We start from the raw sequence: 18,579 nt of genomic DNA on the forward strand, positions 1-18,579 counted from the left end.
AAAGATTCATCTATTTATCTCTATTTGTTGAGAAGATATTGCAATTTAAGAAAAATTGACAGATCCAAAACTGCTGCCGCATGGTCAACTTTGCACAGCTATATATCGAGTGAAAATTATAATAATAATAATAAAAAAAATACGTATTTCAAAGATTCTCTTACAGTTTCACAATTAAAATTTCAGGAAAATCAGAGACTATGATTTCCCCACTTTCATTTTCACTGCCTGTCTGGTGATGGACTCGACCTGTATTTGACTATTCCAGTGGAATGACACCTTTAAAGCTTGACGCCCACTGAGACACAATGAAACACGGTTACGACAACAGACCTTCTGTTGTCTGCTTCTATTGAAATCAAATGGTGTAATGCCCACTATAGGAAAAAGCTTGGAGCAGAAGCCGGAATTTCCATGCCAGAAGTCTGCAGGTTATTTTTAGGGTTAACGCCCACTGCGATGCCGGAAGCAGGCCTGTTGCATTCTGTTGCCATGTTTATTCACTTTATACAAGAAAAGAAATCACTGTTGGAAGTATTAGTTCTCGAATTAAAAGTAGGCTGTTTTGGTCATGACTGTTATGCATTGGAACACTTCTCCAAAAGCTATCGGACTGCCCTGAAATATTTTACGTCTGAGGAACAACAGTCTTTTAATTCCACCTTTGTAGAAGTCTGCAGATGTGGAGATATGATGCTAGCTCTCCACTGTAATGACAACCACCTCATGATTGTGCAAACTTCAATCCAGGAAGTCTTAAAGTGTCAGGTCAGGAGAATATGGGGGATGGGGCATGGATTCATAGCAACAATGCACATTTCCACTACGATGTGAAATACATTTTAAACTATTTAATTTTGTGAACAATGATACAGAAATGAGATGTGCAAAACATCTCGCTGGAGAAACAAAAGAAGTGGTGATACCTGTTGCTATCTTCTCCCTCTGTCTGACTACACTGCAGTACAATGCCATTTTTTGTTTCACCAGTGATCATGATGCCAGACTACAAGGTATGGAAATTTTCAACACTTGCATAGTTGTTGGTGTTCACATAGTTGGCTGTGTACATTATATGTATTAGTAATCCAAGCTTGAAAAGTTCTGGGAACTAGAATGAAATGTTGCCACTTTCAAAAAGAATATTTATTTGTATTATTTTTGCAAATTACAAGTGGTTGTGTAAGTAAATATTCAAAAAGAATATTGGCATTATCATGAAAGGGTAATCAGTAAGGCTAGGAAGTTGATGCCAAATTATTATTTTTCTGGGCTTTGAAGACAATGCTAAACCTGAACGTAGTCAGTTTCAGTTATTTTGCATTTTCTGGCCTTTTTTTGGTTTTTAGGTCATTTTTCAGTATTTTTATTGCATTTTTGAAGTTTTTGAAGTTTCTTTTTTCTCCTTCCCAGCTGTTTCATGAATTTTAAATGCATTTGATAGTGTGAAATAAAGTAGGAAAAAAAACCTACATTAGCACTTGATTGCTTTTTCCCTTTGCTTCAATAGTTTAAACCACCAAACAACAGATATCAAATTATTCAACTAGTCTCTTGCAAGTTATGAAAAATCAAGCTTTCATTAAAATTCCAGAATTTTTTTTTACAATTTTAAGGTCATTTTTAAGGTTTTCTAGGTCATCAACTTTCGAGCCCTAGTAATCAGACATCAAACATTCTAACACCATGTTTCAATCGAGCACCTCTTCTCTTCTTCAGGTAAAAAATACTTTTTTGCTGTTTGTGGAATCAAACTTATGGCAAACCTGTCACTTAATACAAATCGGGTGTCCTAACCAAATGCTCCATTGCACTCCCCTGGAGTAATAATTTTTTTTTCCACACACACATACATATTATACATAAACCTAAACATTTAGATTACTTATTCTCTTTCTCTTGAGAGGGGTAGGGGGTGCATATTTGCTTAAAATGTGCACTGGGATGGCTTGATAGGTTTTGGACCAAAAAGGCTGTTCCTTTAATTTGTAGGTTCGGTGAAGATGAGAGATGAGGAACTCCCTCAAAACATAGTGTTAAACTGAGTAAAAGAGTATAAGGCACTAGATATTGGCTATTATCCAAAATATTGCATGTTGGTACAGGGCATTGTCACTAACATTCAAACAACTAATATTGAAAATTTAGTCAATTCTGACATGTACATTTTTAACAAAATTTAAAAATTCTTAGAAATATATATATTTTATACATAATAAAAAATATCCATCAAAATTAAATTTAGAAAATATACCATATTACTGCTCTCTCCACAAAAACAGTCAAGTCAAGGTCGGAGGCTTCCCCTTGCCTCCTTCACACCCCTGGCCCTCCAGGGTTGCCACACTTCGCACGTTGTACACATGAGGTTGATTTCGTTGCTTATTGGCAAGAATGTAGATGAGCGGCGTGACCTTGACTGGGCTGTTTTCATAGATTTAGTCAATTCTGACATGTACATCTTTTTTAAAAACTGTTACAAATATACATATATGTAATAAAAATACAAAAAAAAAGAGGTCCCAACTGTAGTCTTATGAAGAATCTCTCAAAAATGAAGAAAACCTTCATAAGTTCCATGTATATTCTGTTCGTAATATACATAATTGAGTAATCTACCCAAGGTAATTTTGGAGAATAATTTGTTTCTGTATTAAAAACCCACTCAAAATGTATAGGCAGAATAGGATAAAAAACAGTAAAAACCACTAGTCAATTAGTAATGTCAAAAGGACATTGAATACATAGAATCACTTGTCAATATCATTCAAACAAGTATCATTGATATTGTGCTCAATTCTGATCTGTACATTTTTTTAACAAACTTGAAAAATTACATATACAATTAAAAATATGGTACACATAAAAAAAAATATATATTAATTTTACACTAAGCGAAGTATGCTTATGGAAGTTAATGTATGCTGGTGGAAAAGTATTGTTAAATAAATTCCAACCGACGCCAATAGCTCAGCATCAATATTGGCTCAACCTTGAAAAGTATCCATCGATGTAACATTTAGCAAAATATACGTTCAGAGCAGACCAAACCCCCTTGAACCATTTTACTTTTTTTTGGGCAACGATTTAACGAGACCAGCAACTGCAGCACCTCCACCTACTACTGCACCAGCGACACCTCCTGTAGCGGCAGTAGCGATGCCAGCAACGCAAGTTCCAACTCCAACAGCACTATTATGGATACTCGCTCCAAAGTCAAGAATATTTTCGTAAGTGTCCCTTGCAGCCTGTTTGTAATATACAAAAGAGATATCACTTGATGCATCTACCACTGGTCAGTTTTATAAAATAATCCTTGGGTAATTTTCATTTATTAAAAACTAATGTGTGCATCCGAACAGAGGATATTTGTATCTTTCTCCTCATATAAGGGCAAAGACACAGGACTAACTTTGCAAATTAAAGGAACCAATATTTGAGCATTACAGATATTGTGGAGATGAATATTACATCAAGAAAAGGTAAGAACATCTAATAACTAAATTCACTACTCATAAGTTGTAATACTCAGAACACAAGTCACATCTTTTGTGGTGTAGATTCTAAAATTGTGGGGGGTGGCATTTTTTCTCATGACTCCTCAAATCTTGCAAATTATATTAAATTTTCGTCGTGGAAAATCACCACAATTGACTCTCCGCCACTGGCGCACAAGTTTGTTTTTCAATGGTTATGGAATACTTCCGATAAGAAACACCAGGTGGCAGTATCTACGCCATAGAACATGGAAACTAGTCCTCTTCCAACCAGGCAGTTGGTGTACAGAGTTGTTTTGCAGTTAGCAAGAGCTGCACATTTGTCTTACGATGGAGAGGTAACGTGAAAAGGAACATAGCATGCAAGCTGCCAAACCATGCGAGAGAGGAAAGAGTATCTCTGTACCATGGCTTCATAAGGTTACGCAAAGCACCAAGCAGCACTACCACACCGAGGTACTGTGGCAGTGCAAATGGAAAGTTGACTCATCTGCAGGCAATTGTGCTGTGAAGTAAAATGGAACTGAATGTGTGCAAAAGTTTTATTGCATGCACGGAATGATAGCCATTATGACTCAACAAATTGTGTGATGAAGGTTTGGCACCACAAGGCATGAGACCATGTTACACGAAGGGACCAATACAATGAAGTTTACTGAAGATAGAAATTCCCCAATACCGTTCAAAAATTTCTGGAGGTTTTGCTTCAGTGTTCAAGAGAGAGATAGAGATCAACCACCACTTTGCAGATTTTCTTAAGAGGGAGGAAAAGTTCGTGAAGCGAAGGTGTAATTTCCACATCATGTTGCTGGTCTCAACACAACTGCATCTTCACAATTTACAGGTATGTTCTGTTGCACCATAATAGACCAATAGAACGGGTTGGTATTTTACGAAGTGCTATTTCACTATTACTCACACGTGATTTTTCTAGTATTAATATTACGTGGAAAAATACTGCCATTGTGTACTAATTAGTGGTTCATTTTTGCCATTTTGGTTCCACAGTGTGATTGCCATAAAACGATGAAGGGTGACTGTCACATGGTTGCACAATTTAATGTAACATAAACAATGTTCTATGTACCAAATAATTTGTTCTGTGCTTAATTACAATATAAGAAACCACGACAGTTGATTGTGCAGAAGAAATAAATATGTCAAAAAGTTTTTGAATGTTGTTACGACCGTGTGCAGCGAAAAGTGGATTGTAATGAAAACATGCCTTATCTTACTTTTTTACACATTACCTTTTAAAAGAGCATCTCGAAATTAGAGATGAAATTGAATTCTTTTGATGGAAATTGTTGAATATTCATAAGTAGGGGAAAAATAAGTTAAAAGTATCAAAAACTGCACAATTTAAGATTGAGTCAATTAAATGAATGTCTTAATCAACACCTGTAATATCTCATGTGCAAGAGATTTTCAAGACCTTTCCAACAGCATCTGATCACTTCAACTGTCAAAATATTAGAATTTAAAATTAATGAAATGGTGAAAAATTAGTCGAAATCACACATTTTGCACCCCTGTAATTTTAGGAATACAAAATATATGAATCTGCAACTTTACATAAGGTTCTATCTCAGTATGTCAAATTTCAAATGAATCAAAATATTTTGAGCTTTAAAAGTGCCCTTTCATTGGTTGATTTCACATGGAATGATCCAGAAGCATTGTCACTAACATTGACACAATTAACATTGATACTTGAGTCAATTTGCTACGTATATCTTTAGCAAACTTTAAAAATTGTAAATATTATATGTATTAAATATACCCATCACAATTATATTTAGCAAAATATGCAAGTTACAGAAGTTTGTAAATTACATGTATTCTACAAAATTATACACCATGTCCCAAAGGTACCAGGTGGTTATAATTAAAGTGACTGTGTTCAGAGTGGTACAGCACGGGCTGTAATGAGAGTAGCAGTCTGAAACTTCATAGATATGCTAATGAAGCAATGCGCTTACGAATTATGAAAAAAATAGTTCCAATTCTCGCCACCAGGGTAAAAAATGGCGCTGTAAGCAGTCAAAACGTGGAATTTTCCGTAACTCTGACGTCAAAGTCGGTGACATTGCCTAACCATTGTGTGAGCTCCCTGGTTGTTGTTGGTGACGCTTGTTGATTTTTCCCCTGTAGTGATGTGAATGTTCGCCAAACATTAAAAGTTTGAATTTTTCCATGTAAAAAGCAATGGCTATTGCGAAGAAAGACTGTGCACTGCTAGTGAAGTTTTTTTACCAGAATGGGAGCAATAGCAATGCTGCACTGTGGAAATATCGCCAACAGAAAGGGCTGAGAAGAGGGCCCATGTCAATTGATGGGCTGAAGAAGATGATGAAGAAATTCGAGGAAACAGGTGAATTGAATGTTGCACCAGGGAGAGGAAGGTGGCCCATCCCCGTGGAAGTTGTGGACGATGTTGCTGTAGCTGTAGCTGACCGTGCAGCACATGCCTCAACTTCTGCAACCAGTGCTAGAGCTGTGGCACGTGAATTGTCACTCCCCTGGTCAGTTCGCAAGGTTTTGCGGTGCATTTTACACTGGTATCCCTACGTGAGTTTGGCCATCGGTTTTTGGCATGCATGGAAGTGGATGACTTGTGGCCGGGGAATATTCTGTGGACTGACGAGGTGCATTTTACTCTGGACGGTGCAGTGAATACTCAGAACTGTGGCATATGGGGTTCCACTCGTCCACATGTTGTGCAGGAACAACCATTGCACTCAGTTTATGTGACTGCTTGGTGTGGGTTCACTAGCTCCTTCATTCTTGGTCCGTTTTTCTTTGAGGAGATGATACCTCGAGGACCTGTTAGGTGTACAGTGACATCTGCACGTTATAGGGACCTCCTTGTGCAACACGTGATTCCAGCTTTGCAAGAACAGAACTGTGAACACACCACCATTTTGATGCAACATGGGGCAACACCACATGTCGCTCGCCGCGTGAAAGATTTGCTGCGAGAAACCTTCACTAATGACCCCGACCTTACAAGATCATGTCTATCAGGGACATGTCCGATCTCGGCCTGATCTGAAGGCTAGCATACAACGACATGTCGCTCAGAATTCACCAGACATGCTGCGAGCAACCGTCGACCATGCCGTGTTACGAATGCAGCATGTTGCTGAATTGGGAGGCCATATTGAACAGTTCTTGTAACCATAAGTTCCTAATAAACATGCCAGAACCAATGTTCTCATGTGTTTGATCTTTCCTGCCTTTTTCCTGTAACTATATCACATTTTGACTGCTTACAGCACCACCCTGGTGGAGATAACTGGAACTATTTTTGCATAATTCGCGAGTGCATTGCTTCATTAGCATACCTACGAAGTTTCAGACTGCTCCTCTCATTACAGCCCGTGCTGTACCACTCTGAACACCGTCACTTTAATTATAACTACCTGGTACTTTACAACTTCGAAGCCATACAGAACAACTTGCAATTGACACAGAGGAATATACTTTGTTGTAGGCGATTCACCAACGCCTACAGTTTTTATTGTCAGGTGCTGAATAAGATGGTGCACCTCACACTGGGCCTTAAACGTGGGAGATATCCTGAACAGGACATTTCCAGCACCTTGGATTTGAAGAAATGGTCCAATTGCCTGGCCTCCTAGATTCCCTGATTTTACACCCCCACTTTTTTTTCCTTTTTTTTGTGGGCCTACGTCAAAGACACAATTTACAGCACTCCTGTCATTGATCTTGATAATTTGAAGGTCAGAATAAGAGCTGCCATAGCCACAGTTGACATGGATATGCTAGAGGGGGTATGGACAGAGTTGCAATTTCGATTAGATGTACGTGTCATCAGGGATGTGCATGTGGAAGTGCACTAATACACAATAAAACTTCATGTGTTGGTAAATCAAATGGGGCACGGTATGTTTATGTATGTCAATTGCAAGTTGTGATGTATTACATCAAAGTTGTAAAGTACCTTTAGGGACACCCTGACACTCTGTACTTCTTTTGTGCAATGTCAGCAAAACTAGTTCCAACTGCAACAGCAGTCTTCTGGAGTATCTCACCATAACAATGACATTTATTTCTCCAAAGTGAAGAATATATTCATAACTTTCATTTATATTCTGCTTGTACAATACAGAGTAATCTACCAAAAGGGAATTTTAGAGAATAAGTTATGTGTATTTTTGTTTCTTAATTAAAGCTCCCTCAAATTGTACAGGTAGCATAGGTAAAAGAAAAAAGTAAAAACCACTAGACAATGGGTAATGTCAAAAATACATTGCATAGTAATATAGAATTGTCACTAACATTCAGACATATACATTTTTTTAAACAAACTTTTAAAAGCCTTTAGAAATACAGTGAAACCTTGATTTTACGTTTTTCGGGAGACCAAGCTGAAAACAACTTAAAATGCAGAAAAAAGTAAAATCTGTGGTTTCACTGTATGTATTTTCTACATAATACAAAACATCAAAGTATTGGTAAATAAATTCCATCTGATACCAATAGCTCAGCTCAACCTTGAAAAATGTCCATATACATTTAGCAAATCTTGTTGACAAAAGATCAAGCACAGTGCAACATTCTACTTTTTTGTCAACACGAAGCTAAGAGCGTCTTTGGCTAACTCTGCAACAGGAGCAGCTTTAACAACCTTGCCTGCAGTACCAGCAGCAGCAGCAGCAGCACCAGCAGCAGCAGCACCAGCAGCAGCAGCACCAGTACGTGCAGCAGCAGCAGCAGCACCAGCAGCAGCAGAAGCACCAGTACGTGCAGCAGCAGCAGCAGCAGCAGCACCAGTACGTGCAGCAGCAGCAGCAGCAGCACCAGCAGCAGCACCAGCAGCACCAGCAGCACCAGTAATGCCAGTGACCCAAGTTCCAACTAAAAGAGCACCATTATAGATTTCGTCTCCAAATTGAAGAAGAGTGTCGTAAGTTTCCTGCACATCCTGTTTGTAATATACAAAAGAGATATCACTTATGTATCTACCCCTGGTCAGTTTTATAGAATAATTATTGAGTAGAGTAATTTTCATTTATTAAAAACTGTAATGAGAACTAATATGGGAACAGAACCCCTTTAGAAAAAAAACAAAAAAATATTATATCCTGTAACGGTCATCTCTGGAGCAGAAAGTGAACAAAAACAAGTCTCTGAGCAATTGTGACGCAAGATGGCTCCACCAATAAACATGCGAGGGGGAACTGTATTACGTGAAAGGGGGAAACAACTGCGTACACAACCCTTCAACCATTTAACCTGTGTTCTTCCCTTGCCCGGTGGCTCAGTCGGTAACGCATCTGACTACCATGCTAAAGGTCCCGGGTTCCACCCCCGGCCGGTTCAAATCCGGGAACTTTTCTAACGATGGAAGCAGCCCCAGCGCCCACCCAGTGTTGAATAACATGGGTACCTGGGGGAAACCCTGGGGGGTAAAGGCGGTCAGGGGTGTGATGCTGATCACATCACCCCCACTCACGACTGATCAAGAAAGTGTGGGGCGTTACCCCCACACCCCCTATACGCCTTCTTGGCATGGTGCTATGCACAGGGGAGCACTTTACTTTCTTTTTTTTTTACTTTATCTTCCCTTGCATTTGAACCAAGAAAGTGTGGAAGAGCAAAGGTATGCAGAAACCTACTTTCCAGTTTGATCAAGGACCTTTGTAAATATGGCAATACAGTGTGAAAAAAATTCTGTTACCATGGTGAAATGCCTTCCTTGGCTGGTTCAGTGACCAGTACCCTCAATGGGTATTTTGGAATTAGGATAATGATGAGATTCGGGGTATTTGACAGGTATCCGAGTATCAGGAAAATTGTTATCGTAATGTATGGCTGCCATGAGTATTCAGATGTGAAGAATTCAGGTATCGATAGGTTGCACATTTAGGTAACAAAAATGGACATTTCCACTTTGACATGAAAAATGGTTTAAATCCAATCATTTTACAGATAATGACACAAACATCAGATGTGCAAAATATCTCAGCGATATGTGTTTTGGTTCTCGAGAAACACACCTTCAAACACCGCTGAAATTCACCTCCTATGTCACGGATTTGAAAACGTCCTCTCCACAGACACGAGGTCCTCTGACGTCATCACTTAGAAATTCGTGCAGGCAGGGCTTCTGCTCGTCCCGTCAACTTAGCATGAGCCGCAGACGCAACAGCAAAGTCACTCTTGCCTTGCTACTGTGTAAAACAGTGTAATCTTCTAACTTCCAGTGCAAAAATCTGTGCTCCATTTCTTGGAGATGAATTATGCCCTAGCAGTATAGCAGTATTTACTATAATTCAGCCACTCGGTAGAGGGTTTTCCCATTAGGGTGAAAAACAGTGGCATGCGGTGATAAATCAGGCAGGGGAACAGGTCACCTGCACTTGCCTCCGCCCCCCACACCATGCATGGGTGTCTTAATATAATACAGTAGATCAAGTAAAATTCAACCCTTATTGAAATGAACCAAATAAATATACAATAGGCTACATATACTGTATTACAAATTGTCTGAAGTGACAAATATGAGGCATGTTAAAATTATATGACAATAATAATTTTAAAGCAAATGTGATGTAATATAAAGAAAACATTAAATATATAAATTGTTGATTTGCAACAAAGAAAAATTTGATAATATAAATTTTTGAGTGATCAGAGGGAAAAAAATAATGTTTTGTCGGAACCTGTTTCATCTCTTTATTCGTAGATTAAGTTGACGTTTTTTCATAGAGTTGAGTATTCTTGTAATTCAAATGTCCTCAATGCAATAATGGCACACAGATGACTGAGTATTTTTCATAACGTCCGCTAGGTTAGTAGAAGTTGTTAATGTATCAAAACCCGAACTGTTCCAGCCTCCTTTCTCAGGATTAAACAAGGACAACAATATTATTTGCCACTGGAAGAATATCCAGTTAATAATTTTACAGAGTTGTAGTAACTAGTTTGAAAATGCCTTGTTTATGATTTCGTTTTAGTTTTTAATTCAGTTAGGATGTGTGTTGGTTTGTTGTATTTTCTGCAAAGTTCAATGAACTACAGACTTTCGTCCTCAGCCGGTCGATCATACAACACTCGCAACATTCGCTTTCTTGTCCTGCCGCTGCGTGCCTTGAAAATTTGGTCTTGGGCTTGGTGGAACAGGTGGATGTGAGCTGTTCCCTCGGAAGTTATTTCCCAGCGTTTAGCCAAGGTATTTAGCAGGCGCTTAGACTGTAGAAGATTTTATCAGTTCATTATGAATGTCAGACGCAAGTTCTCAACGAGATTAGGAAGTAATAGACTTTCTACACCCAAATGTATAACTTGTGATGCGATTAAACTTCAGCACATAGCGATAACTGGAAGAAAAGTGAATCCGCAATATCTCTGAGGGAACAGCTAGTGTGTTCAGCTTCCATGGTGCGTTTGGATCGTTTATCTTCGCGCGTGGTCGGAAATACTCGGCGTCAGACAGTAGAGGGTGAGAGCCATTTTGCGTTGGGGGTAGGTGACGTAAACAAACGTCCAGCCACGGTGAAAGATTTTCTTCAGTGATACTTTTGGAAACGATTTCGGGAGAAAGAAGTGTTCTTATTATGTTAATATAAATAATTTCAATAGCTCAAAAGCGTGATAAGTAGGAGGGAATAGCCTGTTCCCTCTGTACCATGGAGGGACCGCCACTGGTGACAAAGCAAAACTTATAACAGTCAATGGCTGAACACGTGAACTACCTTGTTCATTGCGAATACATAGGTTGGTTCTGACTGACAAGAACTTGTTACAGGAATGCCTTTTCTGGAATTAAAATTATTTTCGTCCTAATATTTTCTTCGCAAATTTTAAGATAATACGTTTAGAACACTGGTTTACATGCCAATTTCTGCAATATAAGAGGTGATACGATATAAAAAGGTATGGGGAGTTTTTAAATTTCCTGCAGTAAATGACAGTTTTCTTCAGTTAATATATATATTGCAAATTTTTGTATGTAGCCTACTTTTACGTCGCTTTTCCGTCACTTTGTTTAATCGCAACGATGAGAACACATGGTTAATTTAGTATGTATCTTCTCTAACATTACATTTCTTCCTACTTTTGGCTAATCGCTACAATGAAGATGAATGACTACAAGCAGTATTTGAAGTCTGGGTGCAGGAGGACCACCCCCCCCCCCCACCACACACACACACTACCACCACCACCAACAAGCACAATCTAAGTATCAACCAACCTGCCACGATACCAGACAAACTTTTTCTTCTGCCCCATCTCATTTCGAAAACATTCACTTGTCCGTTCCATCTCCTTTTATGAGACGAGACGGAAAATGTATTGTCTCGTGAGCAACACTAACATTAACAATAGAACATCCTCCTAGCTGTCCCCCAAAGTGAGCAAACATCCTCCAATGTAACAATTTCCAGTTCAATGAAATGCCACTCACAAGGAAACAGTCATGCTCAGGTCGAGAGTCAAACCTTGAACATGCGACTTCCTCAGAGAAATCATGAACTTTGTGTATAATAATTACAATGCCAGTTCATTCCTAGTAATTCTGAATCTGCGGTTAGGTTTGCATATATAAACAGGATAATATCCAGTTTTCGAGGACTCGTAGTGTTGAAACGAGGAGTCAAACAAACAACAAAAAAAAATCATTAAGAAAAGTTGTTTTTTTTGTATTTATAATCTCCATGCACTGTGAACGTTTGTACGATAAGCCTTTGTATACATTGTTAACTTTATATTTTTCGAGACTTGAGACGAGAACGAGAATTGCCCTCCGAAACCGAGATGGATGTTATAAATCGAGGCGAGACTGTCAATGAGACATTTACAAATAAACACGAGACAGACATTTACAACTCTCAATGAGAACGAGACCAAGGCTGCCATGTCTCGTCTCGATAGGATCCTTAGTGGCGAGGTTGTGAACCAACCAATTAATGTGTTCGGGGTAAAGATATGAGGCGGCTTTTTTCGCAGTAAAAAATTCAAAATATATCGTACCATTTCAGTATGGGATATAATGTTATACACATGGACGCATATATAGTTCACGTAAGGGGGGGGGGTCAACTTTTGGTATGATTAGGGTTGCTTTATTTCCAGGATACTGCTGGCCGGAAGCTTGTTGGGGAGCAGGTCAGGGAGGGGTGCTGGACCCGACAGAGTTGTGTGTATGTAGTCACGCTACTTAGTATTGATACTTTTCTGTTCATCTTGTGTCACTACGTTTTTAATAACCAAATTTCTTTAATATGACTCGGGGGGAGGGGGGGGGGAATTACTGATTTGACAGTCTCAATGCAGTTTCTTATTGCAGAAATTCCAAAACTATCAGGAAATTGCAGACATTGGTCTGCAGTCCCATCTGGTGTGTGGAATTACGAAATTTCCTTCCCATCCGTATCCCATCAAATACGTCTCTAATTTAAGAGAATGAAATAAGTCCGAATAAATTTTTATGAACAAGCGGATAGAACAGGTAATCTGGTAATTTTACTCAACCAAAAAAAGAGGGGGTTGGAGCCGTTGAATCCCCCTTAAATACACCCATGTTTATACACATTATTTCCTTGTATTAATTATAAATAAACTAAGTATAGATATGTACTGTGCAACTAATGTAATCTTCTCAGTGTATTTTCTCTTATCTGCACAAAAATATTTGATCATAATTTGTGCAACAGAAATGGAACACAAACTGAAATTGCTTTATGGTAGGGATGGGACCTTGGTTTGAGTTGGTGTTTTAAGTCCACTTTATGCACAGTAAGGCTAATCGGGACTGGACCTACAGTTTAAAGTGGGATCCGAACCACTTGTGCCTCCACCGGGTATCGAACCCGGGACACCTTGATTACAAGGCAATAACGCTACCACTGCGCCATGGGGGAGGCCCGGTAGGGATGGGACCGATTAATCGGTACTGTATTGGTATCGGCCGATATAGGCATATCGGTAAAATTACCGATTATTTTACCGATCCGTTATATCGATAAATATCTGATAACTTAGTGCATAATTCTGCCATTTTGTTGTAATTTTTATGGAAAATCTCCATGCCCTACTTTTTTAAAAAGTAAATATCTAAATATGCAATTTCTCTTGCACTGCAGTCACTTTGAAACACACATTTTTTTAAGGAGGTCAATGAGCCTTTCAGGTTCTTCAAGGACCATTTCTAATTTTATATCGGATCGGTAGAATATCGGTTATCGGTATCGGTAAATTTTTTATCGGTACTTTATCGGTATCGGCCAAAATTTCATATCGGCCCATCCCTACTTTATGGAAAAGAAAGTTAAATAGGCTTTAAATAAAATGAAGAATGTGAAAATTCTTATTTTGCACTACATAGGTTACGGTAAATATCGATAAATATAAGTTTAAAAAATATTTTTGAATGTTTAGTCAGCAACCAATTTTATAAGCAATATTTTTCGCATGACCTGAGAACAAACACGCAGCTGAACCCTTTCATTTATCTTGCACGTGAGCAGCAGGGATATTTCATAGAAGAATGATCATTACAAAGCATAGCTTTCCTTTCTCCTATCGCTCCTTCTTCCATTATTTAAATCGGTACAGATTTGTAAAACTGCTGCACGTGTTCGCTCACCGTGGGCTACACATCCAGTAAACTGGACGCTGGAACCAGACGACAAATGAGCTCTCTCCAAGTAGTGACATATTAACATGGAGGCGGCGTGTTTTCAGCGCAACGCTAGGCTCGCAACTTTGGAAGTCTCATTTTTGCCTTAAACTGAATGCAGAGAAATGCGACAACTTGCAGGGGTCATTTTTCCAGGGTGTAGTTTTTAAAATTGTTGTAAAAAAATTGAGTGGAAATGTCCATTCATGTGATAAGACTGGAAGTGATGAGAGATGGAGGATGTAAGATAGTAAAAAAAAATGATAAGTATTAAATAATCTGTGATGCAACAGCCCTCCAGGGCCAGGGCCTACCTACCAACTGCCAGCCTCACTCCCACATGCCTCAGCAAAGATGGGAGATGGATCATCCAACCAGTTACGGGGTAATGTGTGGTCAGCACAACAAACCCCCAGTCACTGTTGTAGGTTTCCATGACCTGTATAATTAGTATTGGAAGACTAGAGAGTTTCCAACTGTCATTTCAAACAAGATTTACGAGGGGATGCTGATAAGTCTTTAGCCTTTGTGCCTTCTTCTGTTTTGATATGAACAAATTGCATGATGTAATGAACCCTCATCGTTGTAGTTTCTTGTGACAAAACACGAGCCTTCTAATGTAAATATATATTTGTGTATTGCAAATCAGCAATTCAGGAAAGTTTCAGTGGAAATGACAGCGAAGCAATATGATCAATGATTTCTTCTTGAAAGTAAGTCTGCAAGTCAAATTCATGAGGATATGGCACAAACATTGGGGGAACACAGTTCATTATGCAATCACCGTGAAAAACTGGGTTACCAAAGTTCAAACTGGACATGTCAGCACAGATCATGTATCATCATACAAATTATCTGAATGATAGATATGTGAGCAATTCCAATATCTGAATATCATTCGCCTGAATTATATAGTATATGGGTTGAATATACCCTTCATGAAGATATATTTTTTTTAGCGGTTTTTGATTATTCGGATTACAGAATTCCAATGTATTGAATATTCAGATACCCAAAAATTTGGATAGATACCCTCAAATCATGCGGATGTTTATCTCCACAGAGACATGAGTATTTATTATCTTAATTTTGGAAATTTATATAAAAGTTTATCTAAAAGATATCTGATACCCAGATAAATTTTTTTGTGTTGTTTGTATCCAGTATATCACAGTTAAATGTTGAAAACAAGGTTTCTGAACACACAAGACAATGTGAGAGAATGGACCGAAAAAGTTAGCTAAACAAAACATTTTACTCTTAAAGTGCATAACTTCAGCTATTTTTCTACATAGGCACCCATGCACTGAGGCAGTGGCGGCGATTAGGGAGGTGGGGGGGGGGGGGGGCAGTTGCCCCCGCATTATGCTAAAGCTTATATACGAGGAAAGGTAGCTGTTTTGCACCCTAGTTTTGGAACCCAATCGCTGCCAGTGCACTGAGGCACTCTTCATACCAGGAGACAAGTTTTCGTATACCCTCGTCATCCACTTCTGCTCCCAGTCCACTGAGAAATGCAGTTACCATTTGCTGGAGTACTTTGTTGTTCTCAAAGTGCTTTCATCTCAAAAACTCTTTTCATTTTGTACAAAGATGATCATCACTAGGGGCAAGAACAGGCAACCTGCATATTCTTCTGCAAATGGACTGGCAGCAGAAGTGTATGGTGAGGTCATGCAAATGCTTGTTTCCTGGTACAATAAGTGCTTCAATGTCATGGGTGCCTATGCAGAAAAATAGCTCAAGGTATTTACTTTCAGAGCATAAATGTTTTGTTCAAATAACTTATTTCATTCTTTTTTTGTATTAGCAAACAGACTACTTTCTGGACATGCCTCATCTATAAATAATTTTTAATGTTTTTTTAAAAAAAAAAATCATGCAACACACTTTTCTAATTCAACCACATGAATTGCACTCATGGTAAATATAAATAATAATATGTACGTAATGTATTATGAGAAGAACAAAATGCCTTGGGAATTATGGATTCAATCTGAATAACTAATAAAAAGTAAATTAATTTTTCATAGTGGGAACACATGAGTTATAATTTACTCGTAAAAACCGTGATGTGTAGGGTACTTGACAGTTACAGTTTCCTTGTCTCTGCATGATTTGCAAAATATAATGTTTTCGAGCCACCTAATAGGTATTTCATGAATATGTGCAATACTACATTTTAATTTTAAAATTTTTGTTGGACACTATTTATCAGAAAAACTAAAACTACAGTAATGGACAATTAGGGTAAAAACTATCATTTATCTGTATTCACTATAAAATGTGGCAATTGATTGAAACTACATTCAATCAATTGCCACATTTTATAGTGAATACAGATAAATGATAGTTTTTACCCTAATTGTCCATTACTGAAACAGTAGATAGCCATAAGAAGACCTTAGGTAGTAGTCCATTACTAATGCTTTCTGCACTTCAGCAAATATTGATGTGAAGCATCTGAGCAGAATCTTTATTGTAGCAACGTATGCACTCTTACAAAGTCTACAGATTTAGAACATGTAAAAAAATGGTAAAGACAATGCATGCAAAATGCCATGAAGGGATTAGGTTGATGTGAACACACATTCATGATCTCAACCATTTGTGTAGTTGATGTGATCAACACCAGCCACCAGCCACATTTACCCTCCCAGGGCTGCACCCCGACTACCCCTACTGAACTCCAAAGCTGAGAGATGCTGCTGAAAAATTCACACTTGAAATCAAACCAAGGTTTACCGTGTGGCAGTCGGACACTCCACCGATTGGACCTCCAGAGCTTGATAAGTGAAATGATAAACAGGAATTTGAAGAAAAAAAAATTTGAAGGTGAAAAAATTGAAGGTGAAATTTTTCTTGGATATCAAATAATAGAGCACTTACCTTAATGAAAATGAAGAAACAGTGCACAGAATAACTTTAAAATATATTAACAAACCTTAATAGCCTTGTCAGAAGTAATTTCCAGTTCACTTTGTGGGATGTCATGAAGCATTCTCTCGAGATCCTTAGATATTAGACCTTTTACCTCATCAAACTTCTCTTTCTCTTTCCCACCAAAGGCAAGGCGTATGGAGCTAATTTTAGCCCTTAGCATTTTTTTGTGGTGGGCTGTTATGATCTCCAATGCAACTTCCTTTTGCTTGTCTTTGATTTTCTGAAATAAACAGGGATCCTTTCTTAAAATTTTCAAGTAAAGAGGCATTCAAATGTATGTAAATGTTTCTAACAAAGAATGTGATACCAAATAGGCAACACTGACATGACCACTAACACTTATATCTGATCCAAGATTTCAACCTGAACTACTATGTTCACAGAGAAGCAGGCATAGCCACTAGACAAGCAGGATGGTGGTACATTATTTCACCATACATAATATTGTAGCTCATCCATACTAGAATTTTTTTAAAAATTCTTCTGACCTCTCTATTTAATTCAAGCCTTTGTTTTGGCATAAATAGCACAATATATTTCAATTTTCAATTTTATTTCAGTACAGTTCATATAAAAAAAAATATATAATTACAAAATTTCTATAATTTACAATCTAGCTGAAAGGACCCGACGCCTAAGTGGGCATAAGGGAAAAGAAGAAGAAGAAGAAGATATTCATTAATGCTATAATATTCCTTATTAACTAATAGTTTCTTTAATTTGTTTTTGAAACTTGTCATACTTTCGGCTTTTATATCATTTGGTAAATGGTTGAATATTTTAATTGTCATCTGTTGGGGTCCCTCTTGAACTAATGCTAGCCTGGTGAAGTAAGGCTTTAAGAGCTGTTTATTTCGGATGTTATATGTGTGTTCTATTGAACTTCGCAGAGCAATATTTTTTCTCGCATATAATGACATTTCATATATGTACAGTGAAGAGAGGGTTAATATTTTGAATTTCTTAAACAACGTTTTGCACGATTCCCTAGGCTTTATACCTGCTATAATCCTAATGGCTTGCTTTTGTTTTCTAAATGCTTCTAAACTTGCCGGTGAGTTCCCCCAAAATTCTATTGCATAATTTATTAATGAATGAAACATTGCATAATATACCTGAATTAGTGAATTTATTTTAATATCCTCAGTGCAAATATTTTGGAATTTAGTTTTTTAACAAGTATTTTTACGTAGTTTGACCAATTTACATTTTCATTTATAGAATTTAGTTTTTTAACAAGTAATTTTTACGTGGTTTGACCAATTTAGATTTTCATTTATTTCTAAAAATTTTGTTTCTCTAACTAATATTACTGGAAGATGGCTATTCTTTACTACATCTTTAATTTTATTGTTTTGTTTAGTGTGAAATAGCACGTAATTTGTTTTCTGTTCATCCAATAGTAATTTGTTACTGTCAAACCAAGATTTCATTTCTTCCATTGTTTTTTTCAATGTTGGCTTCTAACTCGTTCACATCATTTCCCTT

At 37.7% G+C, this 18,579-nt stretch overlaps 1 protein-coding gene across 2 annotated transcripts in view; it reads right to left on the minus strand.

Moving 5' to 3' along the window:
- Window positions 1-1,130: 1,130 nt before the first annotated feature.
- Window positions 1,131-18,579, minus strand: part of LOC145988878 (uncharacterized) — a 165,798-nt gene continuing 148,349 nt past the window's right edge. For both annotated transcript variants that reach the window (XM_083124148.1, XM_083124149.1), the window contains 2 exons: window positions 17,093-17,311; window positions 1,131-8,448 (listed from right to left, as the gene is read on the minus strand). In XM_083124148.1, coding sequence (XP_082980274.1) covers window positions 8,083-8,448; window positions 17,093-17,311 — 585 coding nt within the window. In that variant the 3' untranslated portion in view covers window positions 1,131-8,082. The remainder of the gene's footprint in view (window positions 8,449-17,092; window positions 17,312-18,579) is intronic.

This window comes from Lepisma saccharinum, chromosome 6 (assembly GCF_977018435.1).
Source record: "Lepisma saccharinum chromosome 6, izLepSacc3.1, whole genome shotgun sequence".
Classification (NCBI taxonomy): domain Eukaryota; kingdom Metazoa; phylum Arthropoda; class Insecta; order Zygentoma; family Lepismatidae; genus Lepisma; species Lepisma saccharinum.